The 13,381-nt window shown below is 34.7% G+C and overlaps 1 protein-coding gene and 1 long non-coding RNA gene across 2 annotated transcripts; one reads left to right on the top strand and one right to left on the bottom strand.

The window, feature by feature from the left end:
* The first annotated feature begins 1,452 nt into the window (after positions 1-1,452).
* On the top strand, positions 1,453-2,176 carry LOC104224626 (auxin-responsive protein SAUR50-like). Its single transcript, XM_009776308.2, has one exon. It carries the CDS (start codon positions 1,596-1,598, stop codon positions 1,905-1,907), a length of 312 nt encoding a protein of 103 aa, XP_009774610.1. The 5' UTR covers positions 1,453-1,595; the 3' UTR covers positions 1,908-2,176.
* A 2,854-nt stretch (positions 2,177-5,030) lies between these two features.
* On the bottom strand, positions 5,031-7,861 carry LOC138886412 (uncharacterized). The gene is made up of 2 exons (XR_011405136.1): positions 7,593-7,861; positions 5,031-5,372 (listed from the first exon to the last, which is right to left on the bottom strand). It is a non-coding gene; the product is annotated as an uncharacterized lncRNA (long non-coding RNA).
* Positions 7,862-13,381: the final 5,520 nt, after the last annotated feature.

The following is a 13,381-nucleotide window of genomic DNA, read 5'->3' as shown; positions in this document are numbered from 1 at the left end:
CATATACAAATAAGTCAACTCTTAGTCAACCTTTCAAATTCAAAGCTTTCAACTGAGACTGTTTCTTAAAATTCATTCTGATTTTTTTTCTGAAAACCAAAACCAACGATCTACATCAGTCATAATACGTTATACGAGGCAAGTCATGCCCGAGAACTGGCGATCAAAGTACAAAAGCTCAAAACGACTGATCGGGTCGTTACATCTTGCATCTTCTTTTCTGCCTATTTGTGCCATGACATTCTCATTGGAATTACGCGAACTTAGTTACAAAGGTGGAGCTAGAGTTTAGATTATGAGGTTGGCCAAATCCAACAATATAAATAAAAATTATTAATTTAGAATTTCATAACTTAAAAAAATTTGAATACTAAACTTGTAAGCTTCAAATTCTGTATCATTCCAGGTTATGGTCAAACCACATGATGATTGATGTTATCTTTTTAAAATCAACTAGTACACGACACAGAAAGAAATAGTTTCATGAACCATCAACAGATCTGCTGGTTAGACTAATCTAAATTTGCGAGGCCTATTTAGGAAGCGTTACTTACTAGATTTTTTTTTAATTTTCAGTGCTAAGAACTCGAAAACCTTGGCTAAGGGTGAAAGGACTATCCACTACCACATTCAGTCAAGGGTTTTTCTGTTATGACCAAAAAAGTCAGGTATCATGCGGAAGTTAGAAAAGCAAATCTTGAACGACGATAAAGTACACAACAAAGAGAAATCTATCAAAAGAAATACAAATATTTAACGTGGTTCTGTCAATTGACCCACGTCCATGGCGGAGATGAACAATTCACTATATAAAAGAGAGTACAAAATATCGAGAGAACAACCTCACGAAGAGGTAAACACAAATAACACACTAACACTTATCCCGTAAAGTTCCCACTAAACAAGACTTTCAAACTCCATATGGCTACAGTTTGGATGCTACTGAATGAGAAGGAAGGATCCTCAATTTATAGAAGTCCAAACCTTTTCCTACAAGAAAAAGAAGCACCAAAATATGGAAGATTTGTAATTTCTTTCTACAAGAAGGAAAACTCAATTAAGGTAAATATATTGTCATTTCCTTTAACAAATAGGAAAATCAAATATGGTAAGAAAATTATGGCAAATACCTAACATTTTCTCACATTAATATTGCATATTTAGGAAATGAGATCTAATGGAAAAACGTGTAAATCTATCCTTATACAAGAAATGTATAATAATAAAATTATAGCATGTGATTTAATAGTGTAATTTCATACGCGTAGAAGAGACATATATATATAATAAAAAAAGAATATTCAAATAAATAAATAAACAAGAGTTGGACTTTCGAGTTTTGAGGTTAAGAGAGGGGTGAGTGGTCTATTCAAGTGACTACCCCCACATAAACATCCACTATCTATAGTTTCTTTGTCCCCTTTCACTCACATGCATTCGTTCTCCCACTTCAATTTCCCCCATAAATACACTCTTGTCATTCCCATTTTTCCCAAACACAAAACTTTTCCCTTTCTTATCAGGTGATCTATTTTCTACTCTTTTCTAAGCCCTTCAATTCTTTCCAAACATACTCCTAAGAAAACAAACCAAAAATGGCTCTAATTAAGAAAACAAGCAAACACATCACTCAAACAGCAGCCCTCAAACAAATCCTCAAAAAGTGTTCTAGCTTTGGAAAAAATATTGAGAATGGCTTGCCCCATGATGTCCCAAAAGGCCATTTTGTTGTATATGTGGGAGAAAATAGGAGCAGGTACATAATTCCAATTTCTTGGTTGACACATCCAAGATTTCAGAGCTTGCTTCAAAGAGCTGAAGAAGAGTTTGGTTTTAGCCATGATTTGGGAATTACTATTCCTTGTGATGAAGATGATTTCTGCTCTCTGATTTCCATGTTCAGATAGAGAAACTCAAAGGAGTTGATGATCTTTATAATATGTACGGTGCACTAAGTTCTTGCTACACGAATTCCTGACGGATCTAGCAATCAAATGAATAGCTAGAATTAACTGTGACTAGAAAGGAACCCCTTCTAATTCTTTTGGGGTTGAGTGTAAATTTGTACTATATTGGTTTCATGTACTCTGTATTTTCATCAGTGGTGCTGAATTTGCACCCGTCGAAAATTCTTAGTGCCATTTTTCATGAGCAGAAGCTGAATTTAACAAATATATCTCCAGTATGTCTTCTTGCGTGTGTTCGGTAATCGGTTTCTCCACTTATTTCTAACTTCTATATTGTGAGTTGTGACATTCTAATTAATTAAGAGATCTAATAGAGGATAATTATTCATAATAAGTACAATTAATAACCTGAATAATGAAAAAGATAACGACTCATTTCCCAACTCACATTAGGATGATCAATTAAGTGTTGTTTTATTTATTTTTAAATAAAAAGAAAAACAGATGACCTGCTCAAAATTGACTCAACCAGTGGTGGCCTTTGTTTAATATGAGTGGATAACCGAGTGTTCAAATATTAATAATCATGATGTAAACTATGATGAATGAATTCAGAGATTCTTTAAGTAATTACTAATTAGTTGAACCAAGTGGATACTTCATATGACATCTACCTCTATTTATCTTCTTATGGTTAATCCGTCGTGACAGACTCCCCACAGTTTATCTTACTAGATTAGGTATTCTTAATTCATCCTTATGCCCGCAATGTCATATGACCCCCGAAACATTAAAACATCTTTTTCTAGAATGTCCTAATGCCATTATACTTTGAAGTGTTCTTAAAGTCTCATCTACACACCTCAATTCTCCTATATCTCATACTGATAGTATAACTTAGTTATATAGCTTTATACATAAACAGTCATTCTCCACCCCTCATAACATCCCATATACCACTCTCATACCATTTGCATTATGGCAGCTTTGAATTATACAAAATAAGAGCTCTATTGAACATCATAAACTCAAGTTACATATACCTTTAATATTCCAACAGGCTGCGAAATTTTATTATCTTACAAATCCCATATCGAGAAATCATTCTCTCATACCTTGTTATATAAAATGGCATCCACCAAACCTCCATACTTTTAAGCTTAACATTGATGGATCTTGCTCCTCCACTCTAAACAAATATGGGATTGGTGGTACAGAATTGCTAGCACTGCTCATGGGGCTGAAAATTGCTGTCCAAAAGCATCTCACACCACTCATCATTGAGACAGATGCTCATGCACTACTCGGTATGGTATGTTGAACTCACCTACAATGCAATATACTAATTTAATTAATGATTGCAGGTTATTACTCCTACAGCTAGATAGTCCTCCTATTCAAAGCATCTACAGAGAGCAAAATTATGTTGCGGATAGTCTAACTAAATATGGAGCCATGCATGCACAAGAGAGTTGTCTACTTTTTGGAAGTCCACCACATTTTGTCACACCTTATTACCAACAAGATCACAATGGAATGCTCAGACGAAGACCGATAAAAACTAAGTCTATTTTGTGTAATAGTAGTGCATTACCTAGTACTGTATCTAGTAGTAGTAGTGTTGTAGTCACTAATCCTGCTTTTGTTACTAGTAATGGTTTCTACACGGGGGCCTTAGTGTCAAACTCTACTTTTGTACATTTGATGCAGCTGATGCATCTTAACAGCCTTTTGTACGTGTTTAATTATCTATAATATATCTATATCTTTTCGACCAAAAAAAAGATCTCTATTTATCAACTGTGTTGTTTTCCAATCACTTAAAGATAGCACTAAAATTTCTCACTATTTTACTATGCTATTTTTGACAAACATAGATATCGGGTAACTAACTATACATCCTCTTCGGTCACATGCTTGTAGGACCACAATGAGTGTATATGCCTAGACACTCCAATCACTAGGTTTGTGAAATCACAACGAATCTCCTTGGGATGTTAGTTGAAGACAAAGTTTGATTGTAATGGGGACAAAGTTGCACATATATGCGAACAGTGTCATTAACAAAAGAGGCAATTATAATTATCTCTTGCTTCATTTTTTATCATACAAAGTAAGATTAGATTTCGATAAGATAAATTAAATGTAGAATGACTTAAGAAATATGAGACTATTTGTACATTATGTCCTTTTATAATTTTAAAATTAAAAAAAATTAATCTTTTTAGATCTCTTATGTGTAAAAGATAGATCTCTTACGTGTAAAATTGAATTTTTCATGTATAAAAAAAGATAAAATTATAAAACTAAAAACAAGTTTGTAAATAGTCGCAGCACCAATTGATTCTAAAGTAGATCGCTCATTCCTTTGTATTGACTTGAAAATTGAAATGGAATCTAATCATACTTTTGCATTATCATTATGGGAAAAGGAGCTACATAGCCAACCACTATTAATTACTTCACAATTTAACCCATTAATTAACTCTTAACATTTTCTCCTTCAAATGATACATACTAATTTCTTACGGAGTATCTAGAGTATGTATAAAGCAGTCATAACAAACTAATTTCATATTGTCTTCTTAATTTATCATTTATCTATTGTAAGTATAGTTTGATATAAATACTTGTCGGGTAAGTTTTCAGCCATCCATTCCCCTTTTTCTGGCACTCCTCTGATGTAATAAAAGAAACTTTCAAAAAAAAAAATCACAACGCCAAAAATGAAATGATGAACTCATATATGTTCAAAATTAGTGTAGTATTACGACCTGACTGGATATATTTTAGATTTATTTTATTTACTAGATGAGGATTGCCCGCGCAGAGCACGGACCCAATATTGTAGATTTAAACCAACTATCATTCTCTAATGATGCTTTGGGGAATTCATTTGGGAATCCAACTGGAATGGTCAAAGAAGCCGTAGGAAGTAACCAATATTTCATTACCCTACAGGAAAGGACTAATCCGAATATTCCTTATACCCAAATGTGGAATATTCTAGGTTTATTGTTCTCAAATTCTGTAGAGTTGTAATTATCACTAAACACCATCAGATGTAGTATCCATTGAAAATACCACAGACAAAACTTGCGTCTTGACTATCATCATTCGGCCTTTTAACAAAATAAACGATTTCTCATTCAATTATCAAGTTGTAATCGAAACAGCTCGTGAACATATCATATGTCTTATACCTATCCTACTAACTTACATTACTATTCTTTTCCTTCAAAACTTAGGAGCTTGACCTTCACGTAGCCTGCAGGCTGAGTCACTTAGTTTCGACTACATAAACACAAGTCCTGAAACAATGTCTTATAAGCTTCTTTAAGAAAGCTGGTCAAAAATCTTGATTTGTCCAATCATAAATTTTAGGATATCATCTGAATGTGCTCGTGGATCAATCTCAACACCACTTCCAAGCTGGCATTGCTGTATTCCTTATTTCTCGAGACCCTGTACATGGACTGATTATTAACCAAAAGTAAAAAAATAATTTCATAAACAAGTAGAAGTGCATAACATAAACCTTTGTATATAGTATACATACATCAGTTATTTTTATGTGTCAAGGATATCGGAAGTAAATGCCTTTAGAAGTATATATGATCTTATTCTGTAAGACATAAAACTGGCACAAAGTATAGACATAAAATCCCACCAGAAGAACTGAACAATAATATGGATGCGCGCTAGTATTTTTAGGGAGGGAAAAAAGAGGGAGGGAGGAAAGATAATCTGTACCTGCAAATGTAGCTACAGAACATGGGAAAGAAATAAGACAAAATGGTACACTAATCCACAAACAACAAAAATACAAGCTCTAAATAAACAAAAAAATAATGATAAATATAAAGGTAAAAGAAGGAAAGGCATTTTGTAAGCATTTACAAATATTAAGGATGTTATGCGTGTCAAGGAAAAAATTAAATGTAAGTAACAATAAAAATATATCTAGAGGACTCAAATTACAACTTGAAAAGGTTATAACTTCAGTAATTGAGAAGGAAAACTATCAAAAGAGAGATATAATACTTATAAGGTAAGGTAGAGAAGGTTTTCACAGGATGATAACTTCAATAATTGAGATGATATAAGGAAAACTATCAAGAGAGACGTGGTATTCATAAGATGAGCTAGGTAAGTATTTTACTCACGAAAGTGATCCCACTAAGTTCAAGTTATGGCACTACACATGCCAAGTTTTATTTTACTTTTTAATGATTTCGAATAGAGGAGAAAGAAGTATACATACATTATTCTGAACTCAATTACTGAAATAGCAAGTGGATATTTTTAGCCGAAAAAAAGAATAGGGAGACCAATTAATGAGTTGACTCTAAGTCGTATGAACTTCATATTTAGGTCTTATTCAACTTTTGCGGGAAATAGGAAACTACCTTTTCTCTAAATACTTGAAAATTTTAAGTTGATTGTATTCTTCTCCGCCATACGTGGTTCTTGTAATCGAGAATAGCAAACCATTAGACATGTTGTTACAACTTGAACATCAATTAAAAAAGAAATTACAACAAGTAAATAATCCAATATAAACCAAAGTGCTAATGTAGTCATGCACGACATTATCTCTTCCTAGATTTTTTTGCTATATTAAAAGAATAACAATCTTAACTCCATAAATAACTATTATGTATTTTTTCCAAAAATCATCAACTTGAATTACAACTTGTTGAAATAATCCAATGTCGCAATATGTTATTCTTTTGCATAACTGGTAGTTCAATTATAACCAGTAGTATTTAAATGTATTGTCATAGACAAATGTCAATGGGTTAACCATATTTTTTTTAAAAAGAAAAGAGAGAATAAGGTATAAAATTATTTATTCTACTTTTTAATATCTTAAGTGGGCATTGGTTATGTCCGCCGATAAGCTAAATTATAGTTGAAATATGACATGCACATCCTGCAAGTTTAAATAGGTAGACACCGTACCACTGAATTCATAATTTTTGTTTGGTAAGAATGAATACTCTAAGATGTGAATTGAAAATAAAATATTCATATTGTAATGCAGTATGAAGTTCTTAATTTAACAACAATCATGTTAAGTAAGGTAATTGATCCATAATAACGTATTCTTGCTATTCACATGGAAGCCACCGAATGAATCAAGCAAATGGTGTAAAGATAAACAACCTCTACACAGTCTCCTCAATTTTTTCCAGTTAAACGATAAAAATGATTCAAAAACTATCCACCGATTATCACCTTTATGATCCTAAAATCTCGCACACTGCAGTGACTACTCATTGGCAACCCACTACGCATATTATGGGACTCTTGAAAATATTTTAACAGTTAAAATAATAAAATAAAGGAATCAAAAGTACAAAAGCTGCCATTTCCAATCAAGGGATCAACTTCAAGAGGAGGTGGGAAGAAGAATCAAAAGAGAAACAATGAAAAACACTAAAATCAGTGAGCGAAAGAACATGGCTATAATAGTATAGATGAGGAATCAATGGGCAATGTAATCCGACAATACAAACAAAAATCTAAAAGGGGTTTATATATCAAAATTTTAAATTAGCGATAAGTAAATTTCACCTATTTTAAACCTTAAAAAAATTCAATCGACTGACTAATTATGATAAATAAAAAAGGAAAAAATAACATATAAACCCTTCAAAAATAACAATTGAAAGGCTATACCTCAATATTCCCATCCAGCAGTTCGAAAGCTCCAAGAATACTCCATCATGGTAGATGATTGCTGCTCCAAGAGTTCATTCAGCAAGAAGCAACATACAAGTTTATTCCCAGTTGTTAAACACAGAGTTGAGTCCAAAGTTTGATTATAGATAATAAAAAGTAAAATTCCTAAAAGAAGATATGAAGGATAAAAGAAGGTTAGCAAGAAAGATCTACTACTAATGGCAGATAATTGTGGCTATAACTCATTAGCAAATAGTAGATGATTAGCAAAGTAATAGTAAAAGAGAATTCTAGAAGAAAGAACGTGAGGAAGGACACATATATTCTTAAAAATTCAATTTAAGATCAGCTATGTGAAATTACCACTTTATCCTTGGTCGACCATCATGGCTTTTATAGATAATAAAAATAACTTTTTCCCAATATTTATTCTTACTTTAGTAAAATATTTATGTTGAGCACGTAATATACTACTTATTCTAAAAATCCTCCATCTTAGTTTTCAGCCAGTTTTTAGAGAGAACCTCCTCCTTCTCACTAAAAATTATTAAGTGCCTAGCCATGCAACAACCAAATATCTCTAATCTAATCCCTCCTAAAGTACCCGATATTGATCCAATGTATTCCACGGTTACTAGTACTCCTTCCAACCCTAGTTTCAAAGACAATCTAATTGATAGCTTACAAGATGGTCAGACTAACATGATCATCGATACAAATGGCCAACCCCATGCAAACCATCCTGATGATATGGAGAACTCCATCTCCCACTCAAATGGTGATCACCTAATTCAACTATCTCCAGAAGATCTTCAAAGAATTTATTCTCCCTGGAGGTACTCAACAATTATAAAACTACAAGGAATGAGGATTCAACACCAATTACTCAAACAGAAGATTCAAGACCTGTGAAAATTAAAGAAAAACTTCCCACTGATCGATCTAGGGTCAGATTATTATATTACAAAATTTAGCAATGAAGATAGCATGCTCAAAGTCCTCCACAATGACCCTTGGTTTATTTTTGGTCATTTCCTATCCGTTCAAAAATGGGTCCCTAATTTTATTGCTTCAAAGGCTAAAATAACACAAGCCTCTATATGGATATGCTTGCCATATTTGCCAACGTAATTTTATGATGGACTAATACTCAAAAAAGTTGGCAACAAAATTGGCGAACTACTAAAGATTGATGCATGTACATCTTCCACTCTAAGGGGTCGGTATGCTAGACTTTGCATAGAGGTGTCATTAGAGGTTCCCGTTACACCATTCATTTTCATTGGCCAACACAAGCAGAAAATTCATTGTGAAGGGGTTAACTTTCTCTGCAAAAATTACAGCAGATTAGGGCATTCAATGGCCTCATGTAACTACAAGCAAATGAGCAAATCTACCAATCCAAAAGGAGACTATGCCAGTACCAATCCAAGGCAGTGGACACTTCTCATTTCAGCATGCAAACAGGATCTCATCTGCCCAAGGAGGATTCCTGGCAAACTGTTGCATTCCCTAAAAAGAGAAGTTCCAACTACAAGCCAAAAGTGCCACACTATACATCTGGTAAGACAATTGATCCAATTCCTTCCACCCCAGGTAAGTCTAAATCCCGTCTATACAATATTAACCTAGATGGTAAAAGTATTGTTACTATCAATAATGCATTAATACTCCTTTACTAAATGATGGGAAGCTTAACAATAACAAAACATACATTGTTACAAAAAATAATTTTGAAACCTTGGAGTCTCTGCCTAATCTCACCATTTCAGACAAAAATGGTCTAGGAAATAATGACACTTTTTGCATGGCTAGTGATGTGGTAGTCACTCAACCAATGGACATCTATTTGGTAGCCCCTAAAATAAGACAATTAAATAACATGCAACTAAATGATTTCACTACTACGTCTATTGATTCCCTAACTCCCCCTAAAACAAAACGTATTCCACACACAAAAAATATAAAACTAGCTAATAGTATCCAATTCCTCACTAATTAGGACTTATCTCTCTGCATGGAGAGTAATCCTCCATATCTAAATTCTCACCACGTGGACAAACAATTTTGCATCAACTCCCAAATGGCTAATGGAACCAACCGCGTTTCTCACTCAGAATCAAGGCCAAATATTTTTAATACCACTGCTCCAAGTAACCTCAAAGATATCCCTATAGACACAATTATTTATAGCCTCCCCACCACGGCTAATCACAACACAACCCTGGACAATACTTCTAATAACTTTCATATAACCCTAACTCTTCACTTGTCAATGCCAAGAATCCCAATTTCTCAGAGAAGAAGGTATCGTTTAGTTCAAATTTTAAGGCACCAATGAGCCCTAAACATGTCCAACCCACCTCTACCACAAAGTTCATCAACGGGCAACCGAACCTGCTTCATCCAACCACCACTACCACAAGATTATCAACCTATTTCATGGGTAGAACAAGCCCTCATGGCCCATGCTATAACATTCAGCATGGTTCTGAACAGCCAGGAAACGATTATTGTGCTTCAAAACTCCCACTTCCTAGCACAATTAGTATCAGAAGGCATGAACATGGCGATGAGCAACTATCTCAACCCTGTGTGGATGAACAACATCCTCCATCCTGTAGCCCCATCATTGAACCTGAGTCAAGCTCAAGCAATGAGAAATCAATGGAGTCTTCCCCCCATTTCAACCCAATCCAATCTCAGCAAGTTCCAATTGATCTCCCCTTCTTCCCACGAGGGGAGATCAACAATATGAATCCAATCTTTATTCCTTGGACAACCCCATTCGACAGTGTAGCTCCACAAAATAACCCCAACATGCAGATACCAACCCATGCACACCCACCATCTCCACAAGGTCTCCCTGCTCCACCTCAGATCCCACAAATGATCCCTAACGCACAGGCCCCTCCCAATGCACAAGAACTAGAAAACATACAAATGGAGGAGGAAGAAGAAATAAATCTGCTGGGGTCAGGACCAGGCCTAGAGTTTTTAAAAATCAATGAAGTAAAAGAGTGTCTATTCAGGGACAAACGAGAGAAGAGATATGTACTCAGTTGCCCAGCAGCACTCTACCAATTCTCAATGGATGTGAGGCCTCCTCAGGACCCAACCGTAGGAAACCATGCAATGATCTTAGTCCCATCATTGAAGAGGAATGCAATCCTTCAAGCCCAGAGGGAAAATGGGCCAACAAACAAACATGCAAACATGTTTAGACCTACCAATATTATAATTTGGAACATCCGTGGAGGTAACAATGAAAATTTTGGATGAATTTTCGGGAAATGTTGGATACGCATAAGCCTTGCATGGTTACTCTTTTAGAAACTAGAATGGAAAGCCACATGTCCCTTCTAAGTGACTTTGATTTTTCTCAAATGATCGAGGTTCCTAGTGAAGGTCAATCAGGTGTCATAGTGCTCTTATGGGATGCTAGTGTTGTCAAGGTGCATGACTTTGTTAGGAATAATCAAGAGATACATGCCACTATTGAGGTACTCCCTTCAAAAACTACTTGGCCTTTTCTTCTATTTATGCCAATACCAAGCTATATAAACGTGTTGAAATGTGGAACAATATAGAAAATATTAACGATAGTTTTAAGGGGCCTTGGTTACTTGGGGTGATTTTAATGATGTCCTCACTTCCTATGACATATTAGATGGTAACCCCATAAACCGTAGACGTAGCCACACGATTTGAAATAGTATTAACCGGTGTAACCTTTTAGATCTAGGCTATAAGGGTTGTAAGTATACATAGTCTAACCATAGCAAAAAATCAAAAGGGTTAATCATGGAATGTCTAGACAAAATCTTTGTTAACAAAGATTGGATTTCCTTATACCCTAAAGCAGTGGTAGTACACCTTCCAAAAACTCATTTGGATCATAATCTTCTACTCATTAATCTTATCCCTAGGAATGAAGATAGTAGAAATAAACCTTTCCGTTTGGAAATAATTTGATGTAGGCATCCGGACTTTATCAATATAGTCAAGCAATGTTGACTAGGAAAAGACTTGGTCGATGCCCAAAACTATTTTACAAATGAGGTTATAAAATTAAAAAATACTACGTTTGGGGATATTTTTAAAAAGAAAAATCAAATCCTAGCTAGATTAAATGGTATACAAACTTCCCCTCATTACCAAAACAGTGACTTCCTACAAAATCTTGAGTCCAACCTCCAACTAGAATATAACAACATTCTTCATATGGAACATGATTTTTGGAAGTTAAGGTCTAGGAGTAATTAGCTTAATGAAGGTGATGCCAACACCAAATATTTTCACATCATGGCATCAAATTATAAACGTCGTAATGCCATAATGTACTTCACCAAAGATATTGGGGAGTGGATCTCTGAACCCAAGCAAATAATTGATCACACACTCTCCTTCTTTATAGAAACTTTTAAAACTGCTAAGATTGCTTCTCCAAAAAAACTTCAATCACTAATCCCTCAAGTGCCAAGAAGGTTTATCTAAGCTGCCTAGATTACCCTCTTACCAACATGGTAATCACTAAGGCAATTTGTTTATTCAAACCTTTTAAAGCACCAGGTCCGGATGGCATTCATCCATTCTTCTACCAAAAATATTGGCATATAATAGGAAACTCTTTCACTTCCTATTGTCACCAAGTTTTCAACTCCCAATCCTTACCTAGTGACATCAATGATACTTACTTATGTCTCATTCCCACATTCCCTAATGCAAACAACCTCAAAAACTTTAGACCTATTGGGTTGTGCAATACTGCTTATAAAATCATCACTAAAATAATTGCTAATAGAATGAAGCCTTTCCTCCCTCTCCTAATTAGCCCGATGCAATCCAGCTTCATTAAAAATAGAAGAACTAGTGATAATGCCATCATAATTCAAGATATTATGAACAACCTTAGACGTTCAAGAAAAGTCAACTTGGATATGTTTATTAAATTGGACCTAGAGAAAGCTTTTGATAGGTTAGATCTTTTGTTCACAAGACCCTTCAATACTTCAATTTTCCTCCAAAGATATCTAGGCTCATTATGCATTGCATAACTACTAGCTCAATAGGAGTTTTAGTAAAGGGGACAAGAACAAACTTTTTCCAACCTAGTAGGGGTATTCGTCAAGGAGACCCTCTCTCCCTTATATATTCATTTTATGTATTGAACTACTGTCTAGACTAATCGACCACCAAGTTGATCTTAGAAATTGGAATCCCATTCATATTGGCCATAGGGGCCCTTCCTTGTCCCACATTCTAATTGCGGATGACATAACCCTTATGGGAAAAATAAAAAAAAAACAAGTTGTTGCACAAAAAAATGCATGGATTTTTCACTATGGAATCTGGTCTAGCCATCAACAAAGCTAAATCAAGGATTTTCATCCCTAGGTGTTGCTCAAAAGACCAATCAAACTTCCTAACATCTCTTTTTGGTATAAAATCTACCAATGAATTTGGAAAATACCTTGGTTTTCCAATTCTTAACCATTCCCCAAACGCCAAAGATTTCCAATTCATCTTGGACAAGTTACATTCCAAACTCTCCCACTGAAAATGGCCTTTTCTTAATATGACTGGACGTACCACTTTAGCATCCAGTACCTTAGGAGAAATTCCTTTCCACTTAATGCAATACACTCTCCTTACCCCCAAAACCCTACAAACTATTGATAAAATTCAGAGAGACTTTATCTGGGGCTCCACCAGTACTGCTAAAAAACATCATCTAATTAGCTAGAAAACTGTTACTACGGGAAAAACTGAGGGAGTTTGGGTAT

This window comes from Nicotiana sylvestris, chromosome 2, assembly GCF_000393655.2.
Source record: "Nicotiana sylvestris chromosome 2, ASM39365v2, whole genome shotgun sequence".
Classification (NCBI taxonomy): Eukaryota; Viridiplantae; Streptophyta; class Magnoliopsida; order Solanales; family Solanaceae; genus Nicotiana; species Nicotiana sylvestris.
This window is presented reverse-complemented; position numbering and strand designations above follow the sequence as displayed.